This window comes from Acomys minous, assembly GCF_964271855.1.
Source record: "Acomys minous genome assembly, chromosome: 5".
In the NCBI taxonomy this organism is placed as follows: domain Eukaryota; kingdom Metazoa; phylum Chordata; class Mammalia; order Rodentia; family Muridae; genus Acomys; species Acomys minous.
Genome location: NC_140494.1, coordinates 105,633,093 through 105,660,512, shown reverse-complemented (window position 1 = coordinate 105,660,512; position 27,420 = coordinate 105,633,093). Strand labels below are relative to the sequence as shown.

At 48.5% G+C, this 27,420-nt stretch overlaps 1 protein-coding gene across 8 annotated transcripts in view; it reads left to right on the top strand.

Moving 5' to 3' along the window:
- Positions 1-2,178: 2,178 nt before the first annotated feature.
- CEP164 (centrosomal protein 164) overlaps positions 2,179-27,420 on the top strand; it is an 81,028-nt gene continuing 55,786 nt past the window's right edge. For 4 of the 8 annotated variants that reach the window (XM_084782633.1, XM_084782632.1, XM_084782628.1 and 1 more), the window contains exons 1-6: positions 2,179-2,342; positions 5,981-6,110; positions 7,267-7,390; positions 12,677-12,788; positions 21,170-21,374; positions 23,398-25,059. In XM_084782633.1, the coding sequence (XP_084638759.1) occupies positions 7,309-7,390; positions 12,677-12,788; positions 21,170-21,374; positions 23,398-25,059 (2,061 nt within the window). In that variant the 5' untranslated portion in view covers positions 2,179-2,342; positions 5,981-6,110; positions 7,267-7,308. The remainder of the gene's footprint in view (positions 2,343-5,980; positions 6,111-7,266; positions 7,391-12,676; positions 12,789-21,169; positions 21,375-23,397; positions 25,060-27,420) is intronic. The other 4 variants (XM_084782629.1, XM_084782631.1, XM_084782630.1 and 1 more) reach the window with 4 other exon arrangements.

Sequence of the window (27,420 nt, the reverse complement as noted above, 5' to 3'; positions counted from 1 at the left end):
GCCTTGGTACTGGAAATGTAGATCTGGCAGGCTTAGAACTCACAGACGTCTGCTTGTCTTTGCCCTGCTTTTTTTTTTCTTTTTTCCTTTCTCTTTCTTCTCCCCTCCACCCTCTTTTCTTCCTCTTTCTTCTTTTTGGCTTTTTGCAGACAGGGTTTCTCTTGTGTAGCCCTGGCTGTCCTGGAACTCACTATGTGGACCAGGTTGGCCTCGAACTTACAGAGATCCACTTTCTGCTACCTGCTGAGTACTGAGACTAAAGGCATGTGCTACCACTGTCTGGCTTTTAAAAAAAAATACTTTATTATTTTTTGTGTTTGAGTGTTTTACCTGCAGGTATGCCTGTGTGCCACATGTGTGCCTGGTGCCATGAAGGCTGGAAGAGGATACTGGATCCTCTGCAACTAGAGTTTCAGCTGCTTATGAACTGCCATGTGGGTGCTAGGAATCAAACTCGGGTCCTCTGGAAGAGTAGCAGGCGGTGGTAACTACTGAGAGGTCTCTGCAGCCCCATATGGCAAATTTTTGTGTATAAGGAAGCTGTGGGAAGCATTTGGTTAGGTCCGTGGTGATGATCTGGTGAGCCTTGGCATCCTTTCCAAGTCTGGTCCATCATCCCCTTAGGGGCACTTTTAAAGATGATGATGAGGGGCCGGGCAGTGGTGGCGCACGCCTTTAATCCCAGCACTTGGGAGGCAGAGGCAGGCGGATTGCTGTGAGTTCAAGGCCAGCCTGGTCTACAAAGTGAGTCCAGGACAGTCAAGGCTACACAGAGAGACCCTGTCTCAACCCCCTCCCCCCCAAAAAAAGATGATAATGATGAGGAAAGTGATATTTTTCATCTGTAGTGAGAATAAAGAAGTGTAGGACAGACAGCAGCAGAAAGATTTGAAGTTAAACACGAGAAGCACATCCTTGCCGTCTGGTTTGAGATCCATACTAAGAACACTCTGAGCTTCTCCTCGTAGGCGTAGACTCTCAGTGTGAGATTACAGTAGTAGGGCTGGAGAGATAGCGATGGTTGAGAGAATTTGCTGTTCTAGGTTTGGTTTCTTTTTTGTTTGTTTGTTTTGTTTTTTGAGATAGGGTTTCTCTGTGTAGCCCTGGCTGTACTGGACTCACTCTGTAGGCCAGACTGGCCTCGAACTCACAGCGATCCACCTGCCTCTGCCTCCTGAGTGCTGGGATTAAAGGCGAGCACCACCACGCCCGGCTAGGTTTGGTTTCTAGCACCCACAAGGTGGCGCACAACTGCTTATAACGTCAGTTCTAGAGGCTCTGATGCCCTCTTCTGGCCTCCATGAGCATCAAGTATGCACCAGGTGACAAATGTAGACAAAAATACCCATACACTTTCCTTCCTTCCTTCCTTCCTTCCTTCCTTCCTTCCTTCCTTCCTTCCTTTTATATTTTTCTTTTTTTGAGACAGGGTCTCATTGTGTAGTCCCAACTAGCTTAGAACTCACTATGTGGACCAGGCTAGCCTCAAACTCACAGATACCTGCCTGACTCTGTGTCCCAAGTGTTGAGATTAAAGGAGTGTGCCATCAGGCCTGGCCCACGCATAACACATTAAAAGAAAAAAAGTTAGTAGCCAGCTCTATTGACAAGTGAACCATCTCTCCAGCCCATTCATAGTTTTTGTTCGTTTGTTTTTTGTTTTTCGAGACAGGGTTTCTCACTTTGTAGACCAGGCTGGCCTCGAACGCACAGCTTTCTGCCTGCCTCTGCCTCCCGAGAGCTGGGATTAAAGGCGTGTGCCACCACGCTCGGCGCTTTTTAGTTTGTTTGTTTTTTGCATTCATAGTTTTATTAAAGGGCCAATCAATAGTTTGACTATTGATAATCACTGTTGTTTGCCTGATATTACTTACATTTTACAAGATGATAGTCTATAAAAGATGGGTAATTTTAACTTAATTAATAGTAATAGCACATTACTATTAATATTATGAATGCTCCCTTTCTGCTGCGGAAGAAATTCTCTTACCTACATTCAGCTTTCTCTTTTAACCCCCCTGGAGGGATAAAATCCACTATTCGAACTACAACTTTCATGATGCAACCGGCGAAGCCTCCGCGATCTGACGGGACCTTCAACCAATCCAATGCCAGGGCTGTTGCCTGTGACCTATTGGCTCTTGGTAGAGGCGGGACTCTCAGTTGCTAGGCTGGTGCTTTTCCGGAAGTGGTTGCTGGTCGCTGCAGGGCAACACCCCGGCGTCCCTGGAAGCAGGGAGCCGGACACCCCGGCGTCCCTGGAAGTGGGGGGTGGGGGGTGCCGGGGTGGTGCTGGGGAGGCGGCGAAGAGCCATCGTCCCGGGAACCCGGGGTCGGGACAGGTGAGACCTCTTGGGAGCCCTGCTTAGTGGCGTGGCAGGAGTTTGCGGAGAGCTGAAGCTCTACGTGGTATTGCTGCGCGGGAACTGAGGTGGGAGAGTAGAGCCCTCCGGCCTGAGCGGCCTCTCCTGAATCTACAGCCCATCCCACTCCCCACCCCACTCCTGGGCTAGCCCTAGCTCGGCCCAGCGCTTGGCATCTTTTGGCCAGCTGGGCAGGAGGGGGAGATTTGAGGTTTTCTTTGCACTGATTCAGGAATCTCCGCCCGGAACCGCTGCCCTCTTCTTGGCCTTGGTGACTCGCCCTCCCGCATCTGCCAGCTCAGCCCTCTGCAAGGCCCCTGCTTGCTTCTCTTTAATTCCAGCTTCGGATTGCGCCTAGAGCTTCAGTTACCGGCTGTTCAGCGAAGAACTTGCTGCCCGGCCAGATACCTTTTTCTCGAGCTTAGATCTGCTTACGGATCGTCTCCAACCTCCTCTGGACCCCCCCAGATCGTTTCTCTGGTGTTTCTTGCCTCAGTGGAGAACTTCCCCAGTCACTCAGCCCAGTCTATGCTGGGAATTCATTCTCCTGTCGGCAGCACGCATCTCGCATGTCTCGGATTCTAGGCTGTGGGGTTGCTTCTTGTTGGCTAAAACGTCTAAAATCACAACGCACTGGCTGAAACCCTCTCTGCTTTCTCTCCTCTCTCCCTTCACCTCCTAGACGCAAGACCTTCTTGCTATTTTGCATTCGTCTACCCTCAGGTAGCCACTGATTTGGTTCATCATTTCTCGGCTGAGCTTTCAGAATAACTGCCTCTATTCTTGCCCCTCTCTGATTAATTCCTGTGGAGCTGTCAGAGTCACCTTTCTCGACTGCAAACCTCATCACTCCAGCCTCCTTTATGAGATTCCCGTGACAGCCTCTGATGAAGTCTGGCATACGGCTTCAGCCCTCCCAAGCCCCTGTTAGCTGCTCCCTGCCTTCCATTCTAGCGGTGTCTTTGAAAAGTGGAGATAAGGGTTGGAGTGAGATGACCGACATAAATCCCTTAGTACCGTCCATGCCACATAGAAGTGTGTGGGTAGTCTAAGCTTTTGTTGTCATAATTAATTCAGACTCCTGCAAGTACATGCGCTGTTCTCTCTCCCCCCCCCCCCTCTCTCTGTGTTTGTAGGATGGGACAACTTGAGGAAGGAACATAGGTTGTTACGCTTGGTGGCTGGTACCCACTGAGCCGTCTTGCAGTCCCCATTAACCTCTTTCTTTCTTTCTTTCTTTCTTTCTTTCTTTCTTTCTTTCTTTCTTTCTTTCTACAGGGCCTTATATTGCCTTGGCTGGTTTTGAACTCCTGTAGTTGAGGATGACCATGAACTTGGAATTCTTTTGGCATCTCCCAGGCACTGGGATGCTGGGCGTGCTTGTGTCTCCACCCCTAGCGTAGTGCTAATACTCTTGCCTGGGACTGCCTGGCTAAGCAGTAGTTGCACAGCGGGGTGATGACTAAATCTGCTTCATCTCTGTCCCAGAGGGAAACTGATGGGCGCTCAACAGATGCTATTTCCTTCGCACAGTGACCTGCACGAGCTGTCAGTGAGGGATGAATTCTGTCTGCATACTTCTCCTGCCTTGCGTCTCTTTGCCTTCTTAGCCTCTCCTTGTCACAACTTCTCTGAAGCAAGGAAAGGAACATACAGCCCAATCATAATTTATTTTGTTTTCCTGGTGGGAGATTTGTCTGAAATTTGGAAAAATCCACAAATTCAGATTTTTCACGTTCTTCTTGGCCGGCAGGTAGTCAAATATAGGTAAGTTTGTTAACAGTTGTTCAAGTGTCCTGGGTTGCCTTTTTTTTTTTCTTCCGAGACAGAGTTTCCCTATGTAGCTTTGGCTGTCCTGGATTTGCTTTGTAGACTAGGCTGGCTTACACAGGCGCCACTACACCTGGCTCTGGTTTGCTTTCTATTGCTGTGAAAAACACCATGATTAAAGCAGCTAGGGGAGAAAAGAGTTTATTTCGTCTTGAAGCTTATAGTCCATCATGAAGGGATGTCAGGGCAGGAACTCAAGTAGGAGTAGAGGCAGGCGCAGAGGAGGAAGAGACAGGCACAGAGGAGGAAGAGGCAGGCGCAGAGGAGGAAGAGGCAGGCACAGAGGAGAAATGCCCAATTGCTTTACTGGCTTATTCACAGCTTGCTCAGCTACTGTTTTTGTTTGTTTGTTTGTTTGTTTGTTTTGTTTTCGAAACAAGGTTTCTCTGTGTAGCCTTGACTGTCATTGACTCACTTTGTAAACCAGACTGGCCTTGAACTCACAGGGATCCGCCTGCCTCTGCCTCCCTAGTGCTGGGATTAAAGGTGTGCGCCATCACCGTCCGGCTTCAGCCACTGTTCTTTTACTTGCCTTGTTTTATCTATCATTTCTCTCTCTCTCTCTCTATCTATCTATTGTCTGTCTGTCTGTCTTTGAGACAGGGCTTCTCTATGTAGCCCTGGCTATCCTGAAGCACACTATTGTAGGTCAGGCTCTTCCTACCGCTGCCTCCCTACCGCTGGCAATAGAGGCATGCACCTCCTTGTCTTGCTTCTGCTGCCTTATACAACCTGGGACCATCTGCCCAGGGCTTGGTACAGAGCACATTGGCTGGGCCCTCCCACATCAGTCATCAATCAGGAAAATGCCTCACAGGCGTGCACACAGGCCAGTCTGATGGAAGCAGGCCTTTCTTCCCAGGTGACTCTAGTTTGTGTCGAGTTGACAGCACTTGAGGTTTGTCATGTCTCCCTCTCCCCGCCCCCCCCCCACCCCACCCTGCGCGCACAATGAGGACAGCATTCGTTTTCTGGCTGTTGATTTCTGCAGACGGGGTGTAGGGACAGGCCACGCTTGTCAGATGCAGAGCTTCTCAGGTCATGTGAAGAGGGGAACTCAGCTTGAGAAGTGCTTGTTCACCTTGGGCTTGGGGCCGTCCTCTCAGTGGCCCTCTTCTCTCCTCTGTCCTCTTCTTTCTAACTAAGAGGATTAGCGACTCAGGTGACCCCATCTGTGCCCCGGCTTCCGTTGTCCTTCCCTGCTCTGATTTGCAGAGTGAGTGGCAGTTAGGCCCTCTCTGACTGAGAGTAGAGGCATGGGTGTAGTGTCCGGAGGGTGAGGGTGGTCTGGCTTCTGAGGTGGAAGCATTTTCTCCCAGCTTAGGTATCTCAGGGAATACCCTCCCCCTCCCCCTCCCCCCTCCTTGCTTGGAGGAGAATGGTGGGAAGGAGAAGGGCAGATTCTGGTTTTCTTGGGTGTCTGGTAGACTGAAGAGGGCATCAGTGTCATGGTCACAGAAGGCCACATGCCAGGTCTGGATGGGTCCTTTGTTGTTTATCAGGGGTGCTTGTCTAAGGACCTGGGATACACTCAGGGTTACCAGGCTCAGCCATTATTGAACCTTCTACCCTAGGCTGGGCCAGGCTTCGCCTTAATGACGGGCAGTTGGGGAAGAGAGGTGTCTTCTTGCCAGAAGAGGGCATTGCCTGCTCGCTGTCCCAGTTGGAATAGCCAGGGTCCCTCAAGAAGTGGACAGGAGAGGCAGGGCCTGCTGTTTTGGTCACACTTTGAGTGGCTGACACAGGTGGGGAGGGCTGTGACAGCTGGTTCGTTTCCGCTTCATTAGGTTTCAGAGCTGGAGGGGAGACGGGCAGGAAGAGAGGAACGGTCCCAGCACTTTATGAAGATCAGCCTTGGCTGTCCTGGACACTCACAGAGATCTGCTTGCTTCTTCCTCCCTAGTCCCGGGATCAAAGGTGTGTGCCACCACATCCGGCTTAAGACCTTATTTTTTTTATTTTTTATTTTTTTGGTTTTTCGAGACAGGGCTTCTCTGTGTAGCCTTGTCCTAGACTCGCTTTATAGACCAGGCTGGCCTCGAACTCACAGCGATCTGCCTGTCTCTGCCTCCCAAGTGCTGGGATTAAAGGTGTGCGCCACCACCTCCCGGCTAAGACCTTACTTATAAAGTCAGATCATTAAGTGTTTTGGAGGGGCACAGTCCAGTGCATCTGGACCACCCCCTCCCCTTCCTCCGCCATGTGCCCATTAGGCCTAATAGCTGTGTGTCTTTGTCCCCTTGCCACCTCTGCTCCTTCCGCCCTGGTCTGAGCCCTCCTTCACTTTCGCTAGGATGGAAGACTTCTCAAACAGCGCTTTTCCTGACACCAGTTTCTTATTTCTACCATCCAGCCAGAGTTCCTGTCCTAAATAAAAGGCCAACCTGTGTCATTTTTTCTCTTCCCAGAGCCCTCAGCTTTCCTCACTCTTCGGTGGGGTTTGGTTGTTTTGGTGCTGAGGTCACACTGGCTCCTGGCTCTGAATTGCATGCGTGGGAGAGGGGAATGCTTTTGCCTGTGCCTCACTGTGCCCTGGGGTGTGCTGACAGCCCAGGCGTGTGTTGTCTGTCAGTGTCACTGGCGTTTTCTGACTGAAGTATACACTGCACTTTAGGATCGTCTCCTGTTTGGGGAGGGATACAAAGCCAACCTCTTTGAAGGTTTATTTAGTTTGATTTTATCGGGTTTGCCTGCACTTAGGTGTAGGCACCCACGTGGGTCCCTGATGTAGACAGAGGCCAGGAAATGGTGTCACCCTGGGACTGGACTTACAGAAGGTTGTGAGCCACCATGTGGGTGCTGGGAGTGCTTTTAACTACCGAACTACTTTAGAGAGCCAGGTTTGAGGATGTCTTGTGGAGCAATGTGTGTTCTAAAACCCTGACCGGGGAGCATGTCAGGGAATTACCGGGCGGGGAGCATGTCAGGGAATTACGCGGGCACGGAGCCTGGGAAGTGCTGAGCTGCAGGCAGAGTCCTTAGCCACATGGGTTGGCAGGGTCTGCTATGACCCAGGTGCTCTGTGACCCAGCTCAACTCTCCCTTTCAGCCAGCTCACTGATTTTCTCTTCAGATAGGGTCTCTGGGATCTAGATAGTTAACGCCAGACCTCGGCATGGCTAGACGGCCCATCCTCTTAGGTGACCAGCTGGTTCTGGAGGAAGATTCTGATGAGACCTACGTTCCCAGTGAGCAAGGTAAGAAGCTGGTGATTGCAATGGTTTTTTTTTCCCCCCAATGGTTCTTTTTAAACAGTATTTTATGTGTGCGGTGTTTTGCCTGTATGCATATCTGTTAACCACATGTGTGTCTTGCCTGAGGAGGCTGGAAGAGGGCATTGAATCTTCTAGAACTGGAGTTCCATTCATGTGAGCCACCATGTCGGTGCTGGGATTGAACCTGGGTCCTTGAGAGCAGCCAGTGCTCTTAACCACTGAGCTCAGCCCCCATGATTTGCTTTTGCTCTTCAAATATAGTTTGGTCCATGCACAGACAGGGCTGTTCAGTATATTTGGGTTTGATCAGAGGTGAGCAAACTAGCCTTTGGGTCCAAGTTGGCACCTTGCCTGTTTTTGTCAAATTTTATTGGAAGACAGCCATGTTTATTTCTGTGTCATCTGTGGTAGTCTTCATGCTATGATAACAGTATCAAATAAATGTGACAGATTTATAACCTTCAAAGCCTATCTGACCTTTTATAGAAAATGTTTGCCCAGTTCTCGAGGCAGAGGCTGGCAGATCTCTGTGATTTTTGAGGCCAGCCTGGTCTACAAAGAGAGTTCCATGACAGCCAGGGCTATTTTACAGAAAAACCCTGTCTTGAAAAAACAAACAAGCAAGCAAGCAAGCAAACAAACAAAAAAGAAAGAAAGAAAAAAAAAAAAAAGAAAAAAGAAAATGTTTGCTTGGACAGCTGGGTGTGGTAGCGCATGCCTTTAATTTCAGCACTCAGGATACAGAGGCAGGTGGATCTCTGTGAGTTTGAGGCCAGCCTGGTTTACAAATAGAGTTCAGGACAGCCAAGGCTGTTATACAGAGAAACCCTGTCTCAAAAAAAAAAAAAAAAAAAGGAAAGAAAGAAAATGTTTGCTGACCCTCGAGGTCAGATCGGTTTTAAATGAGATAGTAGTAGTATAGGGGATGTTGTGAAATATGATATGTAAATCCGACAAACTAAGGCTGGCCCACTCAGTCTGAGGCAGCAGGATTGCTACAAGTTCAAGGCCGGGGCTACTAAATGAGTTTGAGGCTAGCCTGAGCTACACAGTCTCAGTAACAACAACAAAAAATAACAAGGTTGTGGCTCAGTTGGTAGCTTCCTTGTTTAGTACCATGGAGCCTGGGGTTCAGTGCTAGCGGCTCATAAACCCAGGTGTGGTGGTACAGCTCTCAGAAGTGGGTGGGGGAGGGGGCAACAAGAGAGGATTTGAGTTCACTGTCATGTCACTAGGCTGTGAGTTTAAGGTCCTTTCTTACAACAAAACAAAAAGAAAAAAAGAAGCACTATTTATTTACTTTGTTCTAGTCTCTGTTTTAAAGACTTTGTATTTATCTCCCTTTTTCTTTCTTTCTTTTTCTTTTTTTTCTTGAGACAGGGTTTCTCTGTGTAGCCATGGCTGTCCTACACTCACTTTGTGGACCAGGCTGGCCTCAAACTCACAGTGATCTGCCTGCCTCTGCCTCCCTAGTGCTGGGATTAAAGGTGTGAGCTACCACACTTGGTTTTTATCTTGCTTTCAAACTGCACAGTAAGCTGAGTCTGGTGGTGTATGTCTTTACCTTTAACCCCAGTACGTGGGAGGCAGAGGCAGATCTGAGTCCTGGCCAGCCTATCTCAAGGACCCTATCTCAAGCAACCAAAACAAACTCCAAAAAAAAGCAGAGTTGGCGAGATGGCTCAGCAGTCAAGAGCACTGGCTGTTCTTCCAAAGGACCTGAGTTCAGTTTCCAGCAACCCCATGGTAGCTCACAACTGTCTGTAAATCCAGCACTCTCACAGAGGCATGTATGCAGGCAAAACACCAATGCACATAAAATAAAAATAAGTTAAAAAAAAAAAACCCCAAAGCCTCCTCCCCCACCAAAAAAGCAACCTACAGTGACTCCTTGAGTCAGGTCATATTCTTGTCCCGCCTTCCCCCTGTGTCAGAAAGGTTAAGGGAGTCCCTGTAGCTCCATACTGCTGAGGGGTACAGCTGGGATTTACTCTCTGTGCTTTGTTGTGTTCATGGGCTGAAGTTTGCTTTGACGCTCTGAAGAGTTGTGGACCCGGACACAGTCAGGCCCCTAGCACAGGTAGCCTGTGGATCTGGTGAGGAGGGGTATGAACCCAGGCCCCTTGGGAGTCTGCCGTCCCACTAAAGACCCTAACATTTGTTTATAGCCCAGTGTGTTCGCAGGTTGCCATGGAGAAGTTTTACATTTGTGTGTATCCTCTATGTTTATTTGCTAATTAGTTTTAAACATCCGTGTCCTGGAGTGTGGCATGCCATGCACTTCAGAGCCCACATGCGGAGGTTGGAGGACAGTTGGTGGGAGTGGCTCTTTCCTTCCACTGTGTGGATTACAGGATTTACTCTCAGGTCTTCAGGATTGGTGGCAAGCACTTTACCTGCTGAACTAGCCTGCTGTCCCCACTCCTCCCACTCCCACTCCCCCCACCCCCTCCCCTCCATCCCCCTCGCCCTCTGACTCCCCTCCACAGGGTTTCTCTGTGTAGCCTTGGCTGTCCTGGACTTGCTTTGTACACGAGGGTAGCCTTGAACTCACAGAGATCTGCTTGCCTCTGCCTCCCTGAGTTCTGGGATTATAGGTGTGTACCACTTTGCCTAACTCCCAATTTATTTTTTTGAGATCCAATTTATAGCAGTCCTCCTGCCTCAGACTCCCAAGTCCTGGGATTATATACACGAGTACCACCCAGCTGTGCTTTTTTTTTTTTTTCTGGGACATAGTTTCTCTGTGCGGCCCTGGTTGTCCTGGAACTCGCTCTGTAGACCAGGCTGCCTTGACACTCAGAGATCCACCTGCCTCTGCTGGGCAAATGCTGGGATTAAAGGCATGTGCCACCACGCCCAGCCTGGCTGTGCTTTTATTGTTCGTTCTTTGGCTTTAGAGATCGAACCCAGACACTCAGGACACTCTCTACCACCGAGCTGTATTCTCAGTCCCCATGTGTGTCTGTGTACCATGTGTGTGTCAGGTGCCCATAGAAGCCAGAAGAGGGTGCTAGATCCCCGCAAACTGGAGTTACAGACAGTTGTGATCTACCAGGTGGGTGCTGGGAACTGATCCTGGGTTTTCTGGAAGAGCAGCTAGTGCTCTTAAAGCACTGAGCCGTCCTCCAGCCTATATTTTGTAATTTTTCTGCTGTCTATCAGTCTGTTGGTGACTGGCCTCTGAGTAATGCGTGTATCACGGTTAGAAAAGCCTTCTCCACCCCACCAAAAGGAGATCCGATTGCTCTCGTGTTCTAGTTTGGTTCCTACACGGTTAATGGGATAGCTCATCTCCCTGCTGGCCTGGGCCTGTCTCATCTCTTCCACTGGACTGTCTAGTCACATGTGAGCATCATACTCAGAACTACTGAGGCACTATCAGATTCTAATACCGAGTATGGCTAAAACATCCTTGTTACAGTTTTTCCAGTTCGCTTGGCCATCTTCTATGTTTGATCGCCTATGACATTAGAATTATCTGTCAGTGTTTGGGAGGACTGTTGGTACCTGGGAGTATGGTGATGGATACTGGATTGATTCAGAGGGGACTGTCATGTTTGTGAAGTCCCCCTTCCAAGAATGTCATATCCGTGTCCACGCCCCCTTTTTGTGCTATTCTTCAATGGCTTTAATTTTTCTTTGCTTTTACACTTGTTTACCGTATGTGTGTATGTACAGCATGCGTGTGAAGGTCAGGGGACAGCTTGTAAGAGTCAATTCTCTCCTTCCACCAGTGGCCTACAGGATGAGACTCTGGTATTAGGCTTGGCTACAAATAAATGTCCTTACCTGCCGAGCCATCTTGCCGACTGACTTCAAGTCTTTTTTTTTTTTTTAAAGGCAGAATCTCAATTTGTAGCTTAAGCCGTGTGTGTGTGTGTGTGTGTGTGTGTGTGTGTGTGTGTGTGTGTGTGTGTGTAAGGGGTGAGGGGTGTGGAGGTGGGGGTGTACAGGCATGTACCACAACTGCCCAGCAGTCTCTCCTTTTTTCATGGCACAGAGTAACTGGTTCATAGGAGGCAGTCATTGTGAAGCTGTGCTTGGTGGCATAGAGGGCTTAGCCTGAGCCACACAGAACATTCTAATTGACCCTGTCTCAAAGAGCTAAACAAGGCGAAGCTATTCAGTAAGTCATTCCCTGGCTAGTTAAATGCCAGCTGGTCCTTTAGAAAAAGTGTTATTTCCTAGTTTCCAGGTATGTCACCCCCTCTCTCTCCATGGATGTGACACATTGACGATAGCCTGGACTAGACTCAACCCTGGGTATTTATTTCATTATTCCCCTGGCCACAAGTGACATGTTCCAATGGATGCATCACATGTCCTTTTCGTCCCCAGGGATGTGATTGCTCTTAGCATAGCGTAGAAGTCTCCTCTGTCTTCCGGATCTGGCAAAAGGCTCTCCTAACTGTTTAATTCTGAAAGCAGAGCAGAAGCAAAGCCCAAATAGTACAGTTGAGTATGAGACAGCCGCCTTTTGGAAAGGGGGTTCACCAGATGGGGAAGAGAGCCACCCGAGTATCATCTACTATCTCAGCTGGGTACCTTCCCTCAGAGAGCCGGGTGCCGCCTCCTGTCTGCTGCAGCCACCATCATTACACACACAATCATTTTATGTTCTGTGTGTTTGCAAGGTCCTTAAAGAGCCCAGTCATCTGTAGTTGATGGAACTCACTTGAGGCTTGAGGGCCAAGTGCATCAGTGCCCGGCTCCTGTAAATCTTTCTGGTGTTTATCTTCTGCTAAGGCCGCCCTCATCCTGGATGGTTCCGGCTGTGGCTTCGGGTCTTTCCTGAGGCCTCCCCACTGTGAAGTCTTGGTTTCATTACTCTCTCCCTTTGTTAAATGTGGCTTCAGATTATATTTGTGGGAGTTTGGAGGTAGCCGGGCTTGATACAGATGGCACTTATAAATTGTGATGTAAGGAAACCCTTTTGTTTGTGTGTTTGTTTGTTTAGCCTTTTAGATGGTCTCAAGGTGCCCAGCCAGCCTCGAACTCACTGGGGGGGCTGAAGATGACTTTGAACTCTTGATTCTCCTGCCTCTACTTCCCAAGTGCTGGGATTATGGGTTTGTACTGACACATCCAGGTTTTGTTCTATATATTTATTGTTTATGTTTAGAGAAATCATATTTTATCATTGAAGAAAACTTGAAATGTAAAGGAAAATCCAGAGAAGAATTGTTTGAGTTTTGCTTCTTTTCACCCCTCCCTGCCCTTCTCCCTCTCACCCACCACCCTCCGCCCTTTCCTTCTCTCTTGCAGAAATCCTGGACTTTGCCAGAGTGATTGGTATTGACCCCATCAAGGAACCAGAACTGATGTGGCTGGCAAGGGAGGGTATCGAAGCTCCGTTGCCCAAGGGCTGGAAACCATGGTAAGGCATTGCAGTGGCCCACTAACTCGGCCTGTCAGAGGCAGAGGGACCTGGCTCTGGAATGTAGTGCTGTGTGTGTCTATGTGGGTTTATGCATGTGTCTGTATGTGTAGATCAGATATAGACTGCTATGCCCATCTTATTTTTTTAAGCATACAAATGTTTCTCTGCATATATGTGTATGCACCATGTATGTGCTTGGTACATGCAGAAGCCAGAAGAAATTAGATTCCTTAGAATTGTAGTCATATGGATGTAGGGAAATAGACTTTGAGCAGCAAGTGCCTTTAACTGTTGAGTCATCTCTCTAGCCTCCGCGCACCACCCCCCACCCCCCAAATGGAGAAAATGCCTTCTTAAGATAGGTCTCTAGGCAAACCTGTAGGACATTTTCTTAATTAGCTGTTGATGGGGGAGGACCCAGTCCATTGTTGGTGATGCCACTTCAGACTGGTGGTTCTGGGTTCTATTTCCTTTCCTTTCCTTCCTTCTTTCTTTTTTTGGTTTTCAAGATAGGGTTTCTTGTTATAGCCTTGGATGTTCTAGACTTGCTTTGTAGACCAAGCTGGCCTTGAACTCACAGAGGTTCCCCCTGCCTCTTCCTCCCCAGTGCTGGGATTAAAAGCATGTGCCACCAGGCCTGGCTTGGGTTCTATTTTCTTATAGCAGGCTGAGCAAGCCATAAGGAACAAGACAGTAAGCAATACTTCTCCATGGCCTCTGCATCAGTTCCTGCCTCCAGGTTCCTGCTCTGCTTGGGTTCCTGTTTTGACTTCAGTGATGGACTACAGTGTGGAAGCATGAGGCAAATAAACCCCTTTTTCCTCAAGTTGCTTTTGGTCTTGGTGTTTCATCATAGCAATAGTAACCCTAACTAGGACATCAATTATGTGTATGTGTGTGGGTATGTTCATGTGAGTGCAGTTGCCCATAAATGCCAGAAGAGGGCACTGGATTCTCTGGAGCTGGATTTGCAGGAGGTTGTAAGCTGTCTGATGTAGGTGCTGGGTACTAAAAATCAGGTCCTTTGCCAAAGGAGTACACAATTTTAATCACTGGGTCATCTCTCCAGCTCCCTGGCTCGCTCTTTCTTTTTTTTTATTTTTTATTTTTTTTTTTATTTTTTTATTTTTTTATTAATTTATTCTTGTTACATCTCAATGGTTATCCCATCCCTTGTATCCTCCCATTCTTCCCTCCCTCCTCTTTTCCCCTTATTCCCCTCCCCTATGACTGTTCCTGAGGGGGATTACCTCCCCCTGTATATGCTTATAGGGTATCAAGTCTCCTCTTGGTAACCTGCTGTCCTTCCTCTGAGTGCCACGAGGTCTCCCCCTCCAGGGACATGGTCAAATGTAAGGCACCAGAGTACATGAGAAAGTCATATCCCACTCTCCACTCTACTGTGGAGACTCTTTCTTTCTTTTTTTTTTTTTTAAGGTTTACATGACAGGCACTTTACTTGAGCCATTTTCCCACACCTTGTTGATTGGTTTTAATGCTAAGGGGCAAAACTATTATTATTTCTCTGCAGGTTACCTCTTGTTTCAGAACTGAGTCAGCTGACTTGAAAGTCTTTGGCATAAGTAGGATGAGAATGTGCCTCTAGACCACAGAACTGCCACCCTAGCTTGGGCCTATGACACTGAGGAGGAGTCTTTGTTGGTCCTTGCACACTGGAAGAATGTTAAAAGTGTTAGATGTGGGTTTGGGGGAGATGGCCCAGTCTGCGAAGTGCTTGCTTTACAAGCATGAGGTCCTGAGTTTGGTCCCTAGAACTCATGCTTTTTGTTTTGTTTTGTTTTGTTTTGTTTTAGAATTCATGCCTTTTTAAAAAGCCAAGTATGGTGGCACTTGCTTGTAAGTTCAGCGTAGGAAGTAGAGACAGGCTTATTCCTAGGGCTTGCTAAACAGCTAGTCTAGCCTACTTGGTGAGCTCTGGGCTAGTGAGAGACTCTGTCTCAAAACCAACGTAGATGGCTCTTAAGTAACAATGCCTGCATTTGTCCTCTGGCCACCACATGCACGTGCACACATGTGAATCAGTACGCATATGAGGATGCACATGCACAGAAAAAGATCTGTATCTCCTCACTATGTCTAAAATAGATGCTGAGGCCAAGAGAGTTTGTAGTGAGGCCACACTGGTTTGGCAAAAGATTTCCGTCTCCATCGGCAACCATCCTTGGTTCGGCCACCCTTGAATCTGTGTTGTGCAATCTTTCCTTCTTTAAATCATTATTGTGCGTATGTGTATGCGTGGGTAAGCGTGCCACAGTGTGGAAGTCAGAGCACAGCTTGGTGGCGTTGGCCTTCTCCGTCCACCTCTACATGGGCTCCACGGCTTGAGCTCCAGCTGCTAGGCTTATGCATTTACCCACTGAGCCGGCTCTTGTGTAACCTCTTCTTGCCTGGCTTCACATTCATGGGGCGATAGACATTTCTAAATTCCCTCAAAGCCGTCTAGATCGTGAGAGAACTCATTCAGGTGATCTCCGAGAAGCAGAGGTTTACAGTGAGAAAACAGTGCCCCAGGAGGGGAAGCCGAAGTAAGCCACTGTCACTGCCACCAGCATCATCCTACTCCCGAGGACGCCGTTATCCCCACTCACAGTGACACTGTTCACTGCTGCGTGTCTGCTTCGTCCTCTCTTCACTTCCTCTCTCGCTATGGGTGCAGGGCCTTTTCCGAGTTGTCTTCCTGAAGCCGTGACCCTGAGTTTATATCTTGCCCCAGGGTAGGGTTTCCAGTTTATTCTGATCCAGTCCCAGGGTATCCTAGGGGCCCTGTCTCAGCTGGGAAGGTGCATTTGGTGATTGTCCCTTTCATACCCAAGCCATTTAATGAGTTGACTGAACTTTAAAATGGCTGCACTTACCCACCTTAGTCTCCTCAGCGGAAGGCACAGGCTCTTTTCAGCTTTCCTCACGCAACAGGCTCCTCGTTCTGTTGATCTTTTAGCTGCCTCTCCTTGGACCAGCTCCAGTTTCACATCTTTTTCTAGGAAACCTGTTCTCGCTTCCGACAGTATTCCCGGTGCCGAGAATAAGCTTGTGTGTGGAAGACAGTGTGTTCTGTTTCGCACCAGTGCCCTTTCTGACGGAGGGTGGGGAACTGGCTGCGCTAGGCCAGCTGTGTGCCAGCTGCCATCGGGTACCTGCTGGTGTGGCTGGCACTCTCTTGTCCTATAGGGAGAGCATGAGTTATTTTTCACTTTCTAAAATAACAGAAGCCATTAAAAGTTATTTGTATGCATCACCTTTTACCCCATTCTCTTTCTCAAAGGTAATTCTCTTCAGTTGGTTAATTTCTTCTAGAACTTTTAACATACACACATACACACACACACATGCACGCACGCACACGCGTGGCTTTATTGTTGTGATCATAACTGTTACATTATATGCGTTGCTGTTCTGTATCACTATATTATGTAAGTCTCTCTCTCTCTCTTCTTCTTCAGTAAGGTCTCATGGGCCTCAGGTTGGCCTTCACCTTACAGTGTAGCTAGCTGAGCATGCCCGGGAACCCCTGATCCTCTTGCATGTGCTGGGATTATAGGTGTGCACCACTACACCAGCTTCCTGTTTTTGTTTGTTGGTTTGTTGTTTTTAAGGCAAGGTTTCACTGTGTAGCCTCGGCTGGCTGTGAACCTGTGGTCCTCCTTCCTCAGCTTCCTGCACGTCCACAGTGGACAACTGGGGAGCAGTGTTTACATAACATTGAGACAGGAGATTCTCAGAATAAGGGTTGCAACCGGATCATGGGGTGGGAGGTAACAGAAATCAGCATTCAAATTACCCAATAACCTTATGCCTACAAATCATCACACTACCTTACTTTTTATTTTATCAGTTATGTACTTTCCCAAATTAGACATGCTGTTTGTGTGTGTGTGTGTGTGTCTGTCTGTCTGTGTTAATGGGCTGGAAAAAAGAGCCCTGTGCATGCTACCTAAGCACTCTATAACTGAACTGTGTCCTCCCTGCTTCAGGTGTACCATATTCTAAAGATTATATATATACACACACATACACACACACACACACACACACACACACACACACACACACACACACATATGAATGCTCTATCTGCATGTACACCTCCATGCCAGAAGAGGGCATCAGACCCCCATGTGGTTGCTGGGAACTGAACTCAGACAGTGCTCTCAACTACTGCTCCACCTCTCCACGTCCTAGGTGTACCACATTCTAAAACAAACAAGCGTGGTGGCGCACGCCTTTAATCCCAGCACTCAGGAGGCAGAGGTGGGCGGATCACTGTAAGTTTGAGGCCAGCCTGGTCTACAAAGTGAGTCCAGGACAGCCAAGGCTACAGAGAGACCCTGTCTCGAAAAACAAAAACAAAAACAAAAAAAAAAAAAACCCACCAAACAAGCAAACAAAACCCTCTTACACTAAAGAACATTTAAATGTTTTTGGGACGGGAGAGTCTGTTTCTGGGGCTGGAGAGATGGCTAGGCGGTTAAGAGCTCTGCAGAGGACTCAGGGTTGATTCCCAGCACCCACATGGTGGCTCACAGCGGTCTCTAACGCTAGTTCCAGGGGGTTCTTTGTTCCCTCCAAGAGCACCAGGGGCGCCCACATGCAGACAAAACACCGATAGACGTTAAAAAAAAAAAAAGAGTTTCTGTATTCCCTGCTCTCTGCCATTGGTGTAATCATATGTTTTGTGCCGTTCTTTCCCGGTCACACAGCTTTATAATAAGTCTTAAAATCTTTCAGGGCAGGCGTTCCAATCTTGTTCCCATTTTCTTTTTGTTATTAGTTACTTAATATTTATGGATATTGAGCAGGTGTCTATATCTGTGTACCACATGCTCATTTGGTGCCTGAGGAGCCAGAAGAGGGACTTGGATCCCTTAGGTCTAGAGTTACAGATGGGTATGAGCCACCACGTGGATGCTGGGAATTGAACCTGGGTCCCTGAAAAGGCGCCGGTGCTCATAATGCTGAGCCACCTCTCCAGCCTCTTCTTCCCGTTTTCAAAGTCTCATTCTGAGTTCTTTGCATTTCCATGTGAATTTAAACATTATCATGTCACCTTACTGTTCGGATTAGGACTGCACAGAAACCAATTTGGGGAGAATAGGTATCTTAAATGATATTGAGTCTTCCAGCCTATGAACACCGTCTGTTTCCATTTATTTAGGTTTCCTTTAATATCTCTAAGACATGTTTAATAGCTTTTGTGTACATGTCTTGCCTCACTTTATCGGATTTATCCCTAAGTAGTTCATATTTGATGCTTTTGAAAGTGCTGTATTTTCAGTCTCCAATTGTTTGTTGCTTTTATAGAGAAGTAAAATTGGTTTCTGTATATTGATCTTGCACTATACAACCTTGCTAAAATCAATTATGTGAGACGTAGTAGCTTTATTTATTTGTAAGATTCCGCAGGATTTTCTGCAGAAGTGAGTCTTGTCTCCTAGGAATAAAGGTATTTTTGCCTCCTCCTTTCCAGTCTTGCTGCCTAGTGACCGGAGCCTTCAGTATTATTAAGCAGAGGCGGATGTCTTTGCTTTGTTCCTGAATTTAGGGCGAGGGCTCCCAGTTTTCATCGTTCGGTGGCTGCTGGCTGTGGGTCCCTTGTAAACGGCCTTCAGCAGGGGCGTTTCTTCTGTGGCTGGCTGAGAACTGGAGAGGGGACAGATGGCTTCAACCCAGTGCTTTTCTACAGACACAAGATTATATGTTCTTTTTTGGTCTGTTCTGATAATCACATTTATTGACTGATTTTCAAATATTTTTATCAACTCATTTTAAATTGCATTTATTTGTATATTTATTTATCTCTACCTACCTACCTACCTACCTACCTACCTATTTATTTATTTATGTTGTGGGTGTGGGCATCCCATAGCACTTGTAAGTACGGTGATCAGAGGGCACTTTGTGAGAGTTGGTTCTCTCCTTCCACCATGTGCGATCCTGGAAGGGAACTCAGGTCTTAGGCTTGGCCGTAAGCACTTTCACCAGCCGAGCTGTCTCCCTGACCCCGATTTTCAAATGTCAAACCAAATTTCATATTCCCGGGACAACTCCACTTGGTCATGATATATGACCCTTTTTATATTTTATGAGATTTGATCTTCTAAAATTGCATTAAGTGTTATTGCATCTGTGTCCATGGGAGAAACTGGTCTATAGTATCATTTTCTCATGGTGTCTTTATCTTGTTTTCTGCGATGTTATTGTTGTCCTTGTAGAATGAGATTTTTTTTTCCTCTTCAGGTTTATGGACAATTTTATTGGACAAGGATTTCTGTTATTTCTGCTTTAAATATTTGATAGCATTCACCGTTGTGAACATCTGGGCCTAGAACATTTTAACCTTAAAATCTAGTTCTAAAAATAAAAATGAATCTGTGTGTGGATAAGTGAGCAGAAACAAAAGGCAAAGGCAGGAAGATTGCTGTAAGTTCGAGGCCAGCCAAGCCTGGTTTTCTTTTTCCTTTTTTGGTTTCTTGAGACAGGGTTTCTCTGTGTAGCTTTGGCTGTCCTGGACTTGTTTTGTAGACTGGGCTGGCCTTGAACTCTCATCGATCCACCTGCCTCTGCCTCCCGAGTGCTGGGATTAAAGGCGTGTGCCACCATGCCTGGCTAAGCCTGGTTTTCATAGGGAGTGCCAGCCCAGCCAAAACCCCACAGTGAGACCCTTTCTCATCCCTGTCCCCCAGAGATATGAGTATTCAGGCTTTAAACAATTCTTTTTCTTTGCTTCATCCTTTGAGACAGAGTCTCTTTATGTAGCCCAGGACTGACTTTGTAAACTAGGCTGGCTTTAAATTGAAAGAGATGATGACCTTGAATCTGGATCTCCAACTCCTACATCCTGAGTACTGAGATTAGAGAGGTGGACCGCCCTCCAATGTCTTTGGGCCTATAGTTTGAAGTACTATTTCAAACACTGTGCCTAGAATACCATGTAGAGAAACGTAATTAACAACATTTTATATGTGTGTGTATGTCTGCTTGTCCGTACGTATGGCATGAATGCAGTTGCCTGAGAAGGTCAGAGGAGGGTGTCAAGAATCTGGAGCTGAAGTTCTGTGCACTTGCGAGCTGCCGTGTGGGTGCTGGGAACTGAGCCCTGATCTTCTGCAAGGGTGGCTAATGCTCTTAACCACTGCGCCATCTCTCCAGCCTCCATGTTATGTTGATAGGTTAGGCAGTACCGGGGTGTGAACCCAGGCCTTTCTGCTTTCAGCTACAATCCCCAGCCATGGTCAATTCTTTGTGAGTAAGCTTTGGTAGTTTATTTATTTTAATTTTATTTTATGTGTACTTTTTTTTTTTTCATATGGAGATCAGAAAAGGGTGTCAGATCTTCTGGAACTAGAGTCACAGACAGTTGTGAGCCACCATGTGGGTGCTGGAAATCGAACCCGGGTCCCTTGGAAGAGCAGCCAGTGCTCTTAACCACTGAGCTATCTCTTCAGCCCCATTTTTTAAAAAAAATCAAGCTGGGCAAGAGAATCACTGTGAGTTCGAGTCCAGCCTGGTTTACGAAGTAAGTCCAGGACAGCCAAGGCTACACAGAGAAACCCTGTCTCAAAAAACAAAACAAAACAAATAAACAAATAAACAAACAAAATCAGTTTAGGGGCTGGAGAGATGGCTCAGAGGCTAAGAGCACTGGCTGCTCTTCCAAAGGTCCTGAGTTCAATTCCCAGCAACCACACGATGGCTCACACCCATCTGTAATGAGATCTGTCACCCTCTTCTGTGCAGGTGTACAAGCAAGCAGAGCACTGTATACATAATAAATAAATAAATCTTTTTTTAAAAAATCACTCTATTTTTAGGTATCTCTTTTCCTTGAGTAATCTTTGAGAAGTTTGTTGCTTATGTTAATAAATAAAATGAAGAAAGAAAAAAGAAAGCTGCTGTGGTAGCTGTGAATGTCCATATTTAGTCTTTGTGTCTTTATTTCTCATTTTAAAAAATACAATCTTCCAAGTTGTATTCTGGGTATTTTTCCTAAGCTTATTTTTCAATTTCTTATTTGCTTGTTCTTGTGTCAAATTTGATGTTTGGCACACTGTAAAAATAACTATCTGGGGTTGGAGAGATAGCTCAGAGGTTAAGAGCACTGATTGCTCTTTCCAAGGTTCTGAGTTCAAACCCCAGCAACCACATGATGGCTCATAACCATCTATAATGTGATCTGATGCCCTCTTCTGGCATGTAGGTATACATGAAGGCAGAGGACTGTATACATAATAATAAATAAACAAATCTTTAAAAAGTAACTATCCTTTGCTGTAAGTTAGTTTATATTTGTTCTTTTTAAATGAATTTTACTATTGCTGGACCTTAGAAGGCACTAATTTCTGAACTCTGCTCACCTCTAGCCAGAACATCACAGGTGACCTTTACTACTTCAACTTTGATACTGGGCAGTCCATCTGGGACCATCCGTGCGACGAGCGTTACCGGCAGCTGGTGATCCAGGAGCGAGAAAAGTGGTCAGCTCCTGGGGCCATTAAGAAAAAAGACAAGAAAAAGAAAAAGGAAAAGAAAAACAAAAAGGACAAAGAGACCTCCAAAAGTCCTCTGGTGAGCCAGCCCGAGGCCAGCTCCTACATAGGGCTGCAGCCCAAAGGGGGGCATGGGGGCCGCCAGGGGTTAAAACACTAATTCTTGACAGGATATTGTCTGTTTTACTTGGTAGATTTTTCTTTCAGCCCCTAGTAGTTGTTACTTCTGTAAAGACTTCCCCCTCTCTCCATGGGAAGCACATGTTACGTGACAGGATTAGTGACAGGCTGAGCACAGTGGGACAAGGAGCGTGGTTTTGCATTTGAGGAAGAAGTGGTGGCCCCTGCCGCTCTGGAAGAGTTGGGGACAGAGACAGGAGCGGTCGAGTTGGCTTCAGTCTGCTCTGGTGTGGGCTCATTATTTGTCGTTATCTTAAACTTTGAGAACACCAGTGCCTTCAAATTTTAAAAGAAAAGGCTGCATGCCTGCTACCCTAGTACTTGGAAGGCCGAGGCTGGAGAATCACGAGTTTGAGGTCAGCCTGCAATCAATCTACTTAGAAGCCATGGCTTTATCGACGTCATCAGTGGTCTTTGTGGGCAGCGTCCTAGGCCAGCGGAGGGTAACAGCAGATAAACTGTGTTATACTCATTTGGTCTCTCGTAGCTGTTGTGCTTAGTTCTGAGGGCTCTGCCTGTTCCTGATTCAGCCCTCAGCATGTCTGCATGTGGGAGGTGGAAGTTATCACCCTTACTGCAGGAGGAGCTGAGAGTGGGAGCCTTATAAAGTGAGGCTGTGCCATTCAGGGCGGACGCTGTCCCCTTCATGGAATAGGCATGGGGCTGCTCGCCTGAGGGAGCAGCTGGGTTCGGCCCTGTGGGGAGCACTGGGAAGACTGTAACTTCTCAGTGGTCCAGTTGTTTAGTCTTTTTGATTCTGTGTCCCACCTGGTGCTCCTCACCCCCGGATCCCCATCTTAGGCAGATGTTCTACCAGTGAGCCCCGTTCCCAGCCCCACTTTCTTCTTTCCTGAGGCCTCGGACAGTTGTTAAGTCCTTCAGTCCTTGATCATGTGCATGTTCTGTTGCTGCTCTGCACCCCCCTTTGCTGCCCTCCACCCCCTCAACCCTGGCTTTACACACGGTTCTGAGAAGCAGGGTGAGAAGCCCTAGCCTACAGGAAATGAAGATGTTGGGCCTTTCGTTAGCCCAGGGTAATCTGAAATGATATTTTGGTGTCTGGCAGGCTCCAACCTGACTCAAGGTGGGCTTGGGTGACGGATGTGGCTCTGGATGTGTGCTTGAGTCCTGGAAGCTCTGGGAAAGAAGGACAGCTGGACAGCCCTAGGTCCTCAGTGCGATTGTTAGGGCTCAGGCCAGGAACCTCAAGCTTGAGTTTGTCCCGTGGTTGGGCTCAGGGGCTCCCTGGGTCCTCTGGAAGTGTGTGGCCCTGCTCATTCCCAATTCAAAGCTACCATGTGTGCAGACAGCTGGCTGACTAGTGTCTTTGCACAGGGCATTGATTGTCTTAAGGCTTTCTTGTAGCCCCAGGGTTCTGTGACTGGATGTCTTTAAGCAGTGCCAACTTGGGCTCGTGGTTAGAAGGCGCTCCACTGAGTTTCCCCGCTTCCTCTCTCTCCCCCTCATAGGGTGTCTCTGGGAGTCCCTGATAAGACTTTTTATCAAAGTAACTGATCACGATCCTGAGGGCTAGGGGAAGCTTAGGGATCAATCACATGGCTGTGGTTTCCAGGCTTTGACTTGTGGTGTCTTCAGATGGCTGCTCTATAGAGGCCAGCTTAGAAACCAACAGGGTTACTCTGGTGTACCTGGGGCTGTGGTTTTCTTCTCTGTCACTCATATGGTGACTCATATGGTCACATGATGGTAACTCCTTAGGTACCAACTCTCCAGGGAGATAATAGTTCCCCCCCCCCCTCTCTCTCAACTAGAACCTAGAAAAGGGTATATATTTAGCCTAAGGGGATTTCTACTTTGCTTTAAGGAGGGTGGTTTTCTGCTGTGGGCCTTGGGCTCAGGTGGCAAGAGTCCATCGGAAGGGTCAGTCTTAGTTTTCTCTGCATGTTTATATACCCATCTAGGAGACACAGCCTGAGCAGGGACTTCCGCCTCCTTCCTCCTTTCTCCGTGGCCTGTCCCCTCTCTCAGCACCTGGGCTGGCTGATCTGGACCTAGACCAAGAGGTGCAGGCTAGAAATGAGGCCTCCTTTAAGAAAGGGAGGAGCCCGTGCATGCTGGGTGACACACCGTGGCCTCTCATGGGTGCCCTTCCTGGCAAACTGCAGCCTCTCTCCAAAGGCCAAGCTTCTCGAACCCATCAGATCTTTGCTGACGTGGAGAAAATCTTAGGCAGGCCTCCCGTCCAATGCAAGACAGAATTAGGAGACCCACAGGAGTCAGCACCGAAAGCAACAGGGAAAATCTACCTGGGATTTTCAGACCCTGAAATAGAAAAGCTGGAACTGAGGACCAGACAGCAGAAACCCGGCTCCGGGGCTGCTCAGAACACCGAGCCACTCCAGAGTGGGCAGAATGTGTCCGAGGGCAAGAGCCACACCCCTGTCCACTCTAAGCTTTCTGACGCTTCTAAAGGCCTGCAGCTGAAAGGGGAGCATCCTAGTCACAGCATAGCCACACTGACCTGCACTGGCCCTGGAGGGGACAAAGGTCAGAGCCTTGTTCCCTTGCCATCCTCCGAGGAGGAACCCTCCCTGTCCCTCTGTTCATCTGACCAGCTGCCTGGCAGGAAGAGCAAGCTGTTTTTACTAGAGAGCGGCCCAGCAGAAGACTTGAGCTGGCAGGGAGTTCCTGGGGAAGGTGGGGACCTGGGCAGGGGGAGGCGGAGGAGAGAGTCTCCAGGACCATGGATGGGCCAGGTCTCTAAGCTTGTCAACAAGGACACCTCAGAGAGCCACTGCAAGGAAACGGAGCCTGCTGCTCCCACGGCTGCAGCGGCCTCAGCTGAAGATTCACCACAGGGACTCTCGCTGATGCCCCCTGATACCCTGGCATCAGGACCAGTTCCAAAGCCGCCCTCAGGGGAGCCCGCCAACGAAAGTGGGCAATGTCCGCCCGAGTCTCCAGAGCCTCAGAAAGAAGACAGGAAGCCCAGTGTGCCCGAGGCTGACTCCGATAGCAACAGTGGGGAGGGCAGCAGCCTGGCCTCACCCCTTGGCTCACAGATCCTAGGTGAGGTAAACAATTTCCCCTGGGGCCTGCAGAGCCCCCAGGGGTCTGTTCCTGTCATGGGCCAGTTAGGCCCGGGGCCTAGAGATGCGGGTTTGTGCCCTTTCCTGGTGCCCCAGTTGTCCCACATGCAGAGCTCTGCCGAGGAGCAGTCGGAAAGTGAAGACTATTCCGAGGACCAGAGGTTCTACCAGCACATCCTGCAGATGGCCAAGATCTCCAGGCGGCTGGAAGGCCTGGGGCTGCCTGAGAACATGCTGGAAATGCCATGCAAAGATGTCGCCGGCATGGTGTCTTGCATGGCTGCCGAGTCTTCCAGGATGTCTAGTGAGGGTGAACACAAGGTCGTCGGGGCTCTAGAGAGGGACTCGGGGTCATTGGCTTGGGGGCCAGAGCTGCTGGAACGTCCTCCAGAAGAGGTCCCTGCCCCTGCTGGCCAGGAGGCCTCTCAACAAGCACAGTGCCAGCCAAGCGACAGCCTCAGGCAGGCGCTAGTCCAGCCGAGTTCTGAGACTGGGCTTGCTACAAAGCCAAGCAAGGTGCAGCTTCTCAACCAGGTAGGCTTCTGAGGAAGTGGGAGGGAGCAGGTGGAGCTCCTTTGGTGGCTCTGAAGCCCTCAGGGTCTGCTTTCCTGAGGCCTACGCTCCCTCAGTAACTGAGGACCCCTTAACTACCCAAACGGCCACCTGGTGAGATGGCCTGGCTTTCAAGCTTTTTTTCTACCCCTTCATCTGCAGGCTAGAGCTGAGGGTACCCACTACTTCCCTTCCCTAAATGTAACCATGCCCACGGGTGGTTCACATGCTCTGACGGGACTGCTTCTGAGGGTGGGCGAGGTGGCCCTTGAACCCAGGCCCCTTCTGGGATTTGGGAAGCCTTTCCTATCAGCTGATTCTAGAGAGCAGTCATTCGAGGTAGGCGTTTTTCCTCACAGCTCTGCACTGTCCCTTCTTGGAGGCCCACAGCACTAGCGTTACTGAGGACGGCTGAGCCCACAGTCTGCTGCTGTCACCCAGTCAGCTGCTTCTGCTCCTTGCCTCCCAGTACCCCTAGAAAAATCACGTGACTAAGCTCTGTCAGGCTGTGGACCCCGGCTGTGACTTCACTTTCCTACTGGGATTTTTCCAAACAGCGAGCCTTATCTCGTCACTCTTTCACCCTGTCCCTTTCACCCTGTCCCCCTGCTCCTCACTGAGAACTCAAGTTGGATGGAGACCACAGGGCTCAGTCTGAATCCCCTTAGCTGTTTTGCTGCGGCCCAGCTGTGCCTTTTTTCCCAGTTATTCCCTCCGGTCCCTAATTGTCAACACGCACTGGTTCTCCGTTAGCTCTAATAACTAGTGTAGTACTATAAATATCGGATAGGCCACAGATTATCCTGCAAGTTTTAATTAGCCCAATGGCATCAAGTTTATCTGCTCTGAAGGACAAGGGCACGTACAGCCCCATGCTCAGAGTTAATGGCCATCTATAGAATCGAGGAGCCCAGGGTGTGTAATTTCCATGCTAACCACCGATTCAGTAAAGGCCCCGAGACAACAAAGCCCTCAGCCTGCCTGTCTCCCTCCCTCAAGCCCCCAGCACGTTAGCAAATTAGCCATGTTAGGAGTCTGTAATTTTCTATAAATATAGCGTGGGAAGGCTTTTGCTTGCTGATAATGCTTGGGCTGGTGGGAGGGTTGAGCAGGCTGGGCAGGCTCGGTTTGCTCACAGTCCACTGGGCGAAGCCTCCTGTGCTTTTTCCTACCATAGTCTTTCTTTTGACCACGTGACTTCCTTTGAAATAATCCCGGGCTCAACCCTCTCTCTTTCCTTACTAAGCCTGTGACTTTGGACAGGCTTTTTAAAAAAAGATTTATTTATTTATACATATGAGTACTCTGTTTGCATATGTCTACATGACAGAAGAGGAGGGCATCAGATCCTATTATAGATGGTTGTGAGCCACCATGTGGTTGCTGGGGATTGAACTCAGGACCTCTGGAAGAGCAGCCAGCGCTCTTAACCTCTGAACCATCTCTCCAGCCCTGGACAGGGTTCTTGACCCACAGCCACCTCTGTCTACTCAAGTCATCTCTCTACATAGTGGTAGAGCCTGTCTCAGTTGATTGTGCGGATGTGCAGGGAGGGCCTAGTGTTCAGCGTCACTGGCCAGTTTTATGTGTCAGTAGCTTTTATCCCTGACTAAGATGTTCTGCGACAGGTGAGATGATTGGTGATCTACATAGGTAAGGGGTGGGTCTTGCCCAGGGTCTTCCCTGGGCCAGGCTGGTCAACAGGGGTGGCGACTCTGACCTGTGGATTCCCCACTCCTTTAACTCTTTAGGGGTTAGGGTATGAGGAAATATGTTCTCTTTGTTCTATACACTGTACGGGTTTTGTAATGTGCTCCCAGGATGCCGAGCTGATTTTTTTTTTTAAGCGTGTGTGTGTGTGTGTGTGTGTGTGTTTGTGTGTGTGTGTGTGTGTGTGTGTCTAGGCCTGTGTGCAAGTACAAGTGCTTGTGGAGGCCAAAAGAGAATGCCAAGGGTTGTCTGGGACTGGAGTTGGAGGCAGTTGTGTGTGAGCTGCCTGAAGTGGGTTATGGGAACTGAACTCAGATCCCCTGGAAGAGGTGCAGACTCTCTTCACCAGTGAGCCATCTCTCCAGCCCCTCTGCTGGCCTCTTGCTTCTGTTAAGCCAGATGATCATAAAGCAGATCCCAGTAATAACAGGGATTCCATGATGATGTTACAGCCCTGGGCCCCTTACAGAATTCCCCTTGTCCATCATCTCATTGAGCTGCTTAGCAGACCTCACAGGGCCGAGCATGGACCCTCTTCATCTTGCCGGTGAAGGAGCTGGCAATGTGAGGGGCTGTGAGTAACCTGAGGCTTCACACATTCTGACCCAGCCTGGATTTTGACTCTAGTCCTCA